The sequence below is a fragment of the Gopherus flavomarginatus genome, chromosome 7, assembly GCF_025201925.1.
Source record: "Gopherus flavomarginatus isolate rGopFla2 chromosome 7, rGopFla2.mat.asm, whole genome shotgun sequence".
In the NCBI taxonomy this organism is placed as follows: Eukaryota; Metazoa; Chordata; order Testudines; family Testudinidae; genus Gopherus; species Gopherus flavomarginatus.
The window spans coordinates 21,373,211-21,384,513 of record NC_066623.1 but is presented as its reverse complement, the minus strand read 5'-3'; the positions used below and the strand labels follow the sequence as shown (position 1 = coordinate 21,384,513).

At 40.5% G+C, this 11,303-nt stretch overlaps 1 protein-coding gene across 3 annotated transcripts in view; it reads left to right on the top strand.

Annotated features, from left to right (window-relative positions):
• Window positions 1-3,416: 3,416 nt before the first annotated feature.
• The window catches only part of UBTD2 (ubiquitin domain containing 2), a 113,565-nt gene continuing 105,678 nt past the window's right edge, over window positions 3,417-11,303 (top strand). The window contains exon 1 of one of the 3 annotated variants that reach the window (XM_050962822.1): window positions 3,417-3,543. In XM_050962822.1, coding sequence (XP_050818779.1) covers window positions 3,474-3,543 — 70 coding nt within the window. In that variant the 5' untranslated portion in view covers window positions 3,417-3,473. The remainder of the gene's footprint in view (window positions 3,544-11,303) is intronic. The other 2 variants (XM_050962823.1, XM_050962825.1) reach the window with 2 other exon arrangements.

The window sequence follows — 11,303 nt, the reverse complement described above, 5'->3', positions numbered from 1 at the left end:
AAAAGTTGCAAATCCAAATAAAACTAGAAAAAATGCATTTGTCAATAGATTTTTGTTCCTTTGATTTTAGCGAATTGCAGTCCCATAAATAGCTATGATTTTTTTTAATTATGAAAGTATCTCTGCAACATGTTTTTAAGCAGGTAAAATAAGTTACATAGTTTCGTTTTCTGTTGCCTTTTTTATCAAAAAAAAAAAGCCGACTTCTTCCCTGCACAGACTGGTAGGGATCCTAATTCTCAGTCTGTTAACCAGACTTTATTTTTTTGCACTGTCTTTTTCCTCTTGAAATGTTCTGAATTACTGCTGAGTTGTTCTGAAGAACTACAGTGCTTCTGATAGCATATGTAAACCATAACTTTCAAAGCCTACTGTGAGGTTGAAACTGAAATGATGCTTTTAGACATGAAACATCAAAAAAACCCTAGCTTTATTTCCCCACAGCACTGAAGACAGATATTGAGTAACTGAGGTGATGGTGGCGGCAGTGACTTTGAGTTTTTAATTTGAGCTGACAATTTATTAACTCAGATTGAGGATTTAATAAATAGTGGTTATTAGTGAGAGACTGATTTTTTTGTGTGCATGTGCATTTTCTTGTGGTGTCATCTTGTGTGAATCTAAGTTATTATGAAACTAACCAAAAATTAAGGAAAACAAACCATAAAATAGTAAAAAGTAAAAAACCTTAAATAGAAAAGAAAAAAAATCTCTATTAGAGTCTAGTCATGCATACTACTGTCCTGATAAGACTACTGCAAAATACTTAAATCAAAATCCACCATAAAAGTGTGGCATAATAAACAGAGATAATGTGGGGTAGAAAACAGGCCGGTGTTCTTTTCTTGTGATTTAAATACAAACAAATATATTATTCTAATCTGAAATATTGTTCACAACTTTCTGGTTCTGCATTCCTAATATTTATTCAGTTTAAAGATATCATTACATGTTTTCTTTAAAATAGCACTTTTGTTTGTAGACTCATCTGTATTCATTCCCAATAGCAAACACAAAATACCTTAGGCCAGGCTTAGCTGGTATAAATAGGTGTAAAACATAAAAATTTGTTACTACCAGTTGAGCATATGGCCTCCTGTCCTTATGCAAAAGGGTAAAGAATTTTTTCATGAGGCACTTTAGCAAAGTTAATGTGTTTTATTATCGAAAACACCAAACTATATAAGGAAGAAGCTCTGATTAATGGTTAGAGCACGGCAGTCAGGAGATTCAGTTTTCCATTTTATTGCTGGCTGTTGACAATTGATCAATTCAGTATATACTTTAAGAGTCCTCCTGGATTCCTCACTGAGGCTAAACTTGCACATAGCAAGCATCCACAAGTAATGCCTTCTATCATCTCTGGTTAGCTAGGAAATTCCTTTGTCAATGGACCTGGCCCTTTGTCACCACCTGTCCACGCTTCAGCAGGGCAGTACATCTGTGCATGAAGACATCAACCCTTAGGAAGTTCCAGCTAGTACAAAATACTGCAGCATGTATCCTCAGGAACGGAAGCTACTGTGAGCACATCAGATCTGTCCTCTGTTCTCCACATTGACTTCCCATAGAGTATCAATTCAAGTTGAAGATCTTGGTCCTTTTCTTCAAAGTGCACAATAGCCTGCGCCCAGGATATCTAAAAGATCACCTAAAATTCCAGCTTGAAGACCACAATTGACAACTCTGCTTCTCATGCACAGTGGAACCTTCAACCATAAGGGTAAAGCTTGGCTGTGCAGGAGATGGAGTTTTCTCAAAGTCCAGTATAAGACTATGGAATGAACTCCCACAGGAACTAAGGACCACTACAAACCTCACCATCTTGCAAGGTGCATTTCTTCAATCTCTCTTCTCTATTGTAAATACAGACCAGCCTGTAAGTAAATATATCAAAATGCTACTGCATGCCCAGTTTTCTCCCTGGGGAGAGTACTGAGAGAACGAACCATGTGTGACAGATGTTAGTCATTTTGCTTAATGCACTACTGGAAGGTGGTCAGATACTACAATGGTGAGGATGATATAAGAATCTTATCGAATAGACCATAGAATAGAATAGACTCAGTGTGTGAGCTTCAGCAAGACGTTTAATTTTTCTGAGCTTCAGTTTTTCACTGGCGAAATGGAGATTATAACACTTATGTACCTTGAAAATTATTTAATAGTTGAAGGGTTTATTGAGATCATCACTATGACACAATGAAAATATTGTGGGCAGTTCATACACTCATAATTATTACAGATGTCTATCAGTATTTTACTAACATGCATTTAGTGCAATATTTCATTTGCTAAAATAAATTACATGAAAACCTAAATAACACTGAGGGTCTGATTAAAAAAGAAAAAAAGTAAGGAGTACAACTGTATAAGCAAAAGTGTGTAACAAATTGATATGGGTCTGGCTGGCATGATCCCTATCTGGCAAGCAATATATTTTGTGCACTCAGACACCATAGTTGTACCTGTATATTAGATATTCAATTATGCACAGAGTTTTGCACAACTTCTTGGAAATCTGGCCCTCACTCTGACAGTCATAATAATAATCCTTTGTCCTTTTCTAGTGCTCCTCATCTCAAATACTTTGCAAACTCTAATGCATCTTCACAGTATTGCTGAGACTGGGTTATGGATACCCTCTGATGTGTTATGTTTGATTTAGAACCTCAGCCTATACACCCTCATGCACATGAATAACTTTATCCAGGTGAGCAGACCCCTTGAAACAAACTGAACCACTCCGATGCATAAAGATACTCCAATCCCTGAGCATTTGTAGGATCAGGCACTTATATTGTACAGGCCTCATCATTTTCTGGCTGTCAAGGGCTGAGTCCGTTAGTTGTGGAATAAATAACAAATAGTCACAATGATTAAAAATAATAAATCAAATTCATTATGAAGAGTAAGGCTTCTGGTTGAGGTGAGATGTGGGGGAGGCAGCTGTGTGGACTGTGCTAAGAGACAGGGAGGTTACCCTGGCGGCTGCCTGCACCTCTGAGCTTTGGGGTGGGGGAAAGAGGTGAAGTGAGACGCAGGAGGATTACCCCTCCTAGGGCTCTCTGTCATGAAGGGGGACTTACCTTGGCCTCCCCCATGGTTCCTGACACAGGTGTAGGCAAGGGGTTAGCCCAGGCTGTCCCCTGGTCTGTACCACGGGTGGGGGTGTGTGTACTGGGTCGGGGCGCTTGGAGGCTTCTGCCAGTGGTGGAAGCACAGATGGGGTGATGGTAACCCCAGGCTGAGGGGTGTTGCCCCCACGTGTTTGGGCGGGTCACGCGAGCTAGCGGCCCCGGAGACCCTCCCCGAGGCGGGTGCGTGGGGAGGCGGGCCCAGGCGCGGCGCAGCGCTGCGGGGCGGGGCGGCCAGGGAGCAGGCGGCGGCGGCGGCTTCGCAGCCATCGCGCCTGCCCGGCCGGTGGCGGAGCTCGGGCGGGGAGCGGCGGGTCTCAGGGCCGGGCGGGCCCCATGGGCGGGTGTGTGGGCTCCCATCACGACTCCTCGGGCAGCCTCAACGAGAACTCGGACGGCCCCGGAGGTGAGAGGGGGCCGGGGCCGGGCGGGACTGCGCGGGGTCCCCCGTTCCCCAGCCCAGGACCCCCCTGGGCACCGCGGCACTCGGGCCAGAGGGGCTCCCCTGGGGGCCTCGCCATGCGTCACCGCCCTTCCGGGGCCCCTCGCCCCCTGCCCGGGCCCTCCATCCCCTCCCCCGCTATTCAGGGAGGGGAGCCTGGCCCAGCCCCCCCCGGCGCCCCCCAGGGGTACAGTCCCCTCCCCCCCAGGTGGCCCGGTGCCTCCCCCCGCGCGCTCCTCCGGGGGCAGCCCCTGGGCGAGCCTCGCCCCCTGCGCCTTCACTGCAACTTTCCCGAAGTCAGCTGCCATCAGCTGCCCGGCTCCGGGCCGCTAGGGCAGGTAGGGGCGTGGGGAGAAAGCAGCCCTAGTCCCCGGCCCAGGCCGCGCACTCACTCTGCCTGGCCTCGGCGCCTTAGCTCCCTAGGAACCGCGGGATCTTTTAAAAATGCCCCTCGGCTGCACAGTCCTGCAGGGCTGAAAAGGGCTTTGGGAGTGGTCCAGCTGGACCTAATCCCCTTTGCCCTGCCTTGCTGGGAGGCCATCCCTGAGAATTTACGGAGGGTTTTCAAATATGTGCAGATAAAAATAATAGAAATGAAACATTTTTGTCAGTGTTAAAAAAAAAAAATCAGCTTTTCTCTCCTCTCCATACAAAGCCATAATTAACCTAAAAGCCAATACCAGACACTAGAAACTCTTCTTGATAACGTGTGTCCCTTCAGTGGACATCATGCTGCACTCAAAGCAGTGGGCTGATCAGAGTGCTACCTTGCATTTTATTTAACTTGCATAGGTTTTTATCCTATAAAGCAACGTTTGAACTCCATTTTCTGTCTTGGACTTTCCCCCATTGTTTCAGTACATAGAAAATAATTTAGCTGTTGGGGATTATCTCCTGATTACTTTACCTTTCTTTGCTTTCCAAAAAAGATGGACGTTTCGCCCTCCCCTGTTTAAATTATTGGTATTAAATATTCACTTTAGTAAAATTAAGTGCTGAAGCAGTGTGTTTTATCTATCGTGTTAGCTACATACCTGTTTAAAGGGGGGGAGGAGAGAGAATGCTGCAATGGAAATAGTCTCTGTTCTTAACTACTTTGCATTTATTTTTGTATGAAAATATAGAAATATGACCTATTAGGTCACCTAAATCATCTCCCTGCCACTGCAACTTTGTTCTTGATGCTATATTATGTATTGCTTTGTTTGGTCTTCTTTCAAATGACCCAAGTGATGGAGCATTTTTAGCAGCACTGTTGTTTTATATATATTGCGTAAAATATAAAAAGTACAGATCTTAAAACAATTTTTTGAAGCAGCTGCCTGCTCATTGCAGTGGCTCTTTGAACCAAGTGTGTATCTTAAATAACCCCCAGCTGTTTTTTTTTAAAGCTACATAAGATTTATTGTCACAATTCCCATTAAAGTAAAAGGGAATTCGGTAGCTTTTTCCAAATCAACTTTTGTCAGACTTTAGGAGGGAAGTGAATAGACTAACAAATTTTTCAATACCAAACTAGCTGTGACCAGTTAACAAAGAATAGTAGTTTTCAGGAGGATGTGAGGACAGGTTCGTGTTGAAAGCTAAACAAGAACATTTACAACAAAAAGCTGTCTTATAGCTTTTAATACTATTTACAGGGGGCCTGGATTTTTCAACACGTCCATGCAATGTCAGCCATTGTTTAGTAACTAAGCATTATGAATTGAGGCAAGGTTGCAGAAACAGCCTTGACTCTGAATTATTTTACTTTTATCTCACCTTTTGATATCTAGTGGATTAGATACAGTATCGACAAGATATGTTATAATTCTTCGGCAGTGTGTGTAATGCCATATCATTACGTTCTCAATGGTAGTGTCTGAGGCAGGCAATTTCAATGGAATTGGTAAAGTTTAGTGTCCCAGATTTAGCTGGTAAGGACTTGCTTCTGCTTGAGGTTACACAGCATGCATCATTGTGTATTTTGGGGCAAATAGCCTATTGTGCATGGGTGCGTTAGCACAGCAACTGGATTTTCCAAGCCCACAATTGCAAACCACATATTGGAGGGCAGGCTCAGACTCTAAGGATTATGCACTCCGAGTCTGTTTCATGTAAATAATCTGATATTTCAGTTGAACTATATGGGACTGAATGAAAATATATTTATAAACTACTTAGTACTGTGTGTGTATTACCCTATTTTGAAATGTTAACTTGTTTTTTTTTAAGGTAGCTATAGTTAAGCTGAAAGTGCATCAAAATATGTTTTTAATATACTATAGTTTATCAGTCAAGATATCAAAGACCAACTTTTCTGACTCTTGGATCTAAAACATTATAAAATGATTGTGGTAAATATGACTCTTGGTGTCTCAAGAGAATTTGACTTGAGACATCTGACACCAAACTGGCCAAAGCAGTAGAGCATATAGTATAAGGAACAATCTTACATTAGAAGGGGGATGGGCTAAATCATCTAGTAGGTCATTTCTGTCTCTAATTTCAGTTTCTGTGATCTAGTACAGTGTTACCCACCTTTCAGCCTGTTGCAAGTGACTCAAGCCATATCATAAACTCCAGGAAAATAGTTTAGAACCAAAACTTCAGTGTTAAATGCTGGGTTGCCAGTGTCTGAAATGATGATGCAGCAAAGAGTCCCATGGCACCTTATAGACTAATAGATATATACGTCTGCTAGTCTATAAGGTGTCACAGGACTCTCTGCTGCTTTTACAGATCCAGACTAACACAGCTACCCCTCTGATACTTGAAATGATGTTGATAACTGTTTGTTGCAAAGCTTTATACTTCCTCCTAAAGAAAGGAACAGTTGCTTCATGAACTAATATTACTAGTGATGAGACTGGTTAACCATGATAACATGCTTGATCCTGAAGGACTCTCAGAGCCAGATCTTGATCTCAGTTGCACCAGTCTGAATCTATTATAATTCCAAGGAAGATGATGAAATTTTGTTGGATTAAATCAGTGTAACTCAGATCAGAATCATCTCCTCTTGTAGTTTCATGAGTTCTTCAAGCAATCACTAGCCCTTTATATATCCATTGCTGCTCAGTGAAGTTGCTAAAATGGCTTGATCAAATACAGTTTTTCTCTTCTGATTTGCTGTAGAGCAATTAGCATACTTCATGGTCAGCAAGATATTTAAATTAGCTGGTCCTTAGAGTAGATTCATTAAGACGTGTGTGCGTCTACACAATCAACTGGCCAGAAATATTGGCACATGTCTTTGTCATAAATTATTCTGGAGTGCAGGCCTGAGGCCCACTCCTGCTCCATTGACTTCAATAGGAGGAGCAGGCTCTTACTTAACAAAAATATCTGGTCATCAGCAGGCACTGCTGTGCCCATCCTACTGGAAGAGGAACGGTCTCCCCAGGCTAGCTCCAGCTTTTCAATTATTAGTACTTTTTTATAGTACTATAGTGTTATACAATACTTTATAACAGATTAAAACAAGCATAAACAAAATTGCTGCTCCAAAATGCTTACTGTGTAAAAGCCAGCAGAGGTAAAACAGTGATATGTGATCATTACAATAGTCGGTTTTCGTGGAATGGGGGATTTCCAGGAGAAATGTGAAAGAAGAAAAAAAGGATGATTGTATACTAATCAGGACAGTACTCCATAAAAACCCATCAATTGATGTTCTCAGATTTCTCTTCAGTATGCCTTGTTAAAGATTATGGGGAGCTTTTACAACCCTGGGCAATGTGGGTTGGTGAGAAATTTCGCATCCTTAGCCACTCCATACTACAGGTTATTTGATCTGTTCAGATGAGCTGTCTTCAAATACATAGATCTGGGGTTAAATAATGGAGGGCTTTACACTTTTGTGCCTGCTTTTAGGGTTTCTAAAGATCTGCACCAAATTATGTTCAGCTTGGTTCACCATTACATAAACATTTAAAAGAATTCTTCTTGCCAAAATGCTACATCTGGGTCCCATCCCCTCATGCAAGCTATTTATTTTACCTCCTATCCTTTGAAATTAATTCCCTTTTCATTTTCTTCTGGTAAGTCAGTTAAAATCTTTTCTGTTAGGCATTGTGCAATGTTTGTTTGTCTTGCCTTTCTTTTGTCTGCAGAGTTCAGCAAGACAGTTATTTGTATAGAGTGAAGAGAAGGCAAGAGATCCAACTTCTTGAAATATGGGCACCACAAGTCATTATAGATTAAGTCTTTGGGCTGCAGCTGTCTCTCTGCTGCTGCTCTCTTTCTGACATGTTAGCCTGCCCATTGGAGTTCTTGTCTTCTCCACTGGGAGAGAGAACTCCAGTAGTTGTTTTGACCTTTGTCGTCTCTCTTTTTGCCTCCAACTTGTGGTGGCAACAGGAACAAATAGAAGCAGGTGATTGCATGCTCAGCTGATGCACTGGGATAGCTGGTGGTTCTGTGTGCAAATTCTTACAGCAGCGCTTAATATGATGCCATTGGCGCGAAAGCACTGGAAGGCCAATTACAGTCCTTAGTCTAAACTTTATCCAACTATAGAAAAAAACATTTTAAAATATCTTTATTGGATAGTAGTGTAGCATTGCAGTGAGCACTTCTGTTTTGAGGTGACAATAAGTGCTTTCATAATAAGAACAAAAGTACTTGTGACACCTTAGAGACTAACAAATTTATTTCAGCTCAAGCTGTAGCTCACGAAAGCTCATGCTGAAATAAATTTGTTAGTCTCTAAGGTGCCACAAGTACTCTTGTTCTTTTTGCGGATACAGACTAACACGGCTGCTAGTCTGAATGCTTTCATAATGTTTGTTGAAGACTGACTGTGGGAGTTCGCATATTAAGTAGTCAGAGGTTTGTGTGTCTCACAGTCTGACCAATGCAGTAGCTCCAACCATGGCTAGCTTAGATTTTTTAAAAAAGGACTATTGACTGAAAGGTCAGTAGCTTTTTGGTACACACCCTTTATATCAGAACACAGGCAAAGGGTCCTCTATTTCCATATAATGTAATCTGGCTTGTTTTAGCTATTTATTTTAAGCCTTAAACTAGTTTATGCCAGTACGTAGTACATTTGTTTTGTATTGCTATCTAAGAAAAAAGTGCTTACTTCATCATTCTCTACACTGTGTACCAGTGTAGAGATGGTCTTGAATTCACAGCTGACATATACTGTTGGCTTTCATCATACTTTTTGGTATGTCATTTTCTCTGTGAATTTTGTGAAAATATAGTTAAAAGTTTTACTTTTAAAAAGCTACATAGTAAGAAAAGTTTAAACATGAAATGACAGTTTTATAATTTGCCCTAGATCTGTCATAAGAATGTTGTGGAAACTGTACAACAGTCAGTATGTCAGAGATTTGTACCAAAATCAGTCTAACATTTCTTGTTCAGGTAGCCTAGAACTCCTGATTTCCAGGGGTGCTGAGCATCCACACAACACCAGTTGAAACCAAGGGCATCTGCAGTTGCTTGCACAGCACTTCTGAAATCAGTCTCTAAACATTTTTCTTTTGAAGTATAAGTATCATTTTAACAAACTAATGGGCCAGATTAGATTTATGTGGTTGCTTCAGTATCACTTCAGTCTTGTTTCACCAAGTGAAATAAGGTGTCATCTCTTCTGTCAATAGAAGCAGACTAATTAATGCAACCGTTCTTTTAATTTGCTTGTTTGCATCGCTCCTCTCTCCCAGCAATTGTTTGAGTTCAGTTACTGATTGGAGTATAGAAATAAACAAATGCTTGATTACTCTATTTGGGGTTTCCAATGCTGCATGCAGCAAAATCCTCCACTTCTGAATATTAAGTAAATATAATAAATGAAACATTAGTGGTGCTTTAAAGATTTATGACTATAGTAGATATGGAGCGAAGGTATCACAATTAGTATTCTGTTCCTGTGAATTTTTTCAAAAGGATTGATCCCTTTTTATTACAGCAAAGAATATTTTTTTCCTTCATAGCAATGCTGAGTAATATTTTGAGTCACAAGTTGCAACACAGTTCATGTAGTTAAGGAGAACTCCACCTGTATAGTGCTCCAAACATCCTAGTAAAGTGGTAATAGCTCAAGTGTTGCTAAGGTAATTTAGCTAAGAAAAATTATATGGACCTTACAATAATTCCTTTTGCCAGAAAGATTTTTTTTAAGGAAGGTGAAATGCTGCATGTTGGAAGTTAGTGGTTTGAGTACTTGTGAAATGTTTCCCAAGAAATAAAAATCTGATTTCAAAAGTAAACTGGGTCACTTCCCACACAATTTTTTTTGCAAGTGAAAAATAGGTTCTAGATAGCTAAAGCTGATCTGGCATTGTAGTTCAAAGTCAAGCTTCCAAAAAGTCATTTCATCTAATGTCCTTGTTTTAAATGAAATAATTTAAAAAACCCAAAAACCCTACCCTTAAGCAGTGTTCAGTTTTTATAAGCAAAGGATTGAAGTACTTGAGAGATCTTATGTATAAAAGAATTCCCAGTCTCTCTCGTGAACTCATCATACATTGTGTATAAAAAGTCAGTTATGTTCTTAAGCAATTGTTTTTCATTTACTATCTCTACTTCCCTAAAACTCACTCTTTTGATGTAATGGCTTACGTTTTCTCTTAGTTACTTTGTAGGATGACTGTTTTGCAACCTATGAAGACCTGCTATATAAAGCCACAAATTAATTGTTCACCGAAGTTGCATGTCCCCAAGTTGCTGTCTCGTCAGATTCAGGATGGGTATATCTACACTGTTTTAAAACCTGGGCAGTAAGTCTCAGAGCCCAAGTCTGTAGACTTGAGCTCACGCTGTCGCTCTGAAAACAGCAGTGTAGATGTTTCAGCTCAGGCTCTGAAGCCCATGGAGGTGAACATCTGCACTGCTGTTTTTTGTGCCATTGCACAAGCCTGAGTCTGTAGATTCAGACTCACTGCTACAGTTTTAAAACAGCATAGACATAGCCAATAACTTCTTGAGCATGACCTGATGCAATACTCTTTCCCCTTGCAGTGAGTTGTTGCCTGATCTGTAGGTTGCATATTAGTTGCATTGATTCTTTAGTAATCCCCAATCAACACTCTGTGGTTTGGCAGGGTCTCATCAGGAGATCAGGCCTAGAGTTATTAGAATTATTATTAATGTGGGAACCCTGGTGTGCACAGGAGCAACACTCACACTGAAGAAAAACCTTTTGAATTTGCAGTAGTTTTTATTAACTCAATTAATAAAAGCACAGATGCTCCAACCCAAACAAGTAGGTAAATATACTACAGAATTGTCCATACATCCAGCATTGGAGCAATCATACACTCACATCATCCTTGTGGAGACTAGAATTGATGGTCCACAAAGATCTTATCACATATCTGGCATGCCAAAAGATCCCAACTGCTTAGGTCATGGTTTAGCTTATTGTAGGGTTGGTGTCCCTGGTAAATATTCATAAGGATGTCTAGCCTCTTTGGTCCATAACTAAATTTCCTCACCCTGATAATGTTGGGGTATTCTCATATTATAGGTTAATATATTAGTTACCTCAAACTTATTAGCATAGAGATCAGTGGTTACTAAGGCAATCTTGCAGTTCAACTTCTGCTGATGTTCCTATACTTAAATAACCAAACTTGCATTAATTGGTATTTTGTGGTTACCTGTCAGCAGTTTAGTCATACTTATCACAGAATTCTGTCTTATGCTGTCTTGTGATTTAAGGTTGTTCCTGGTTAAACCAGTTATGCAAAAGCTTTATAAGTCTTATATCCTTATGTTGAGCTATTGTC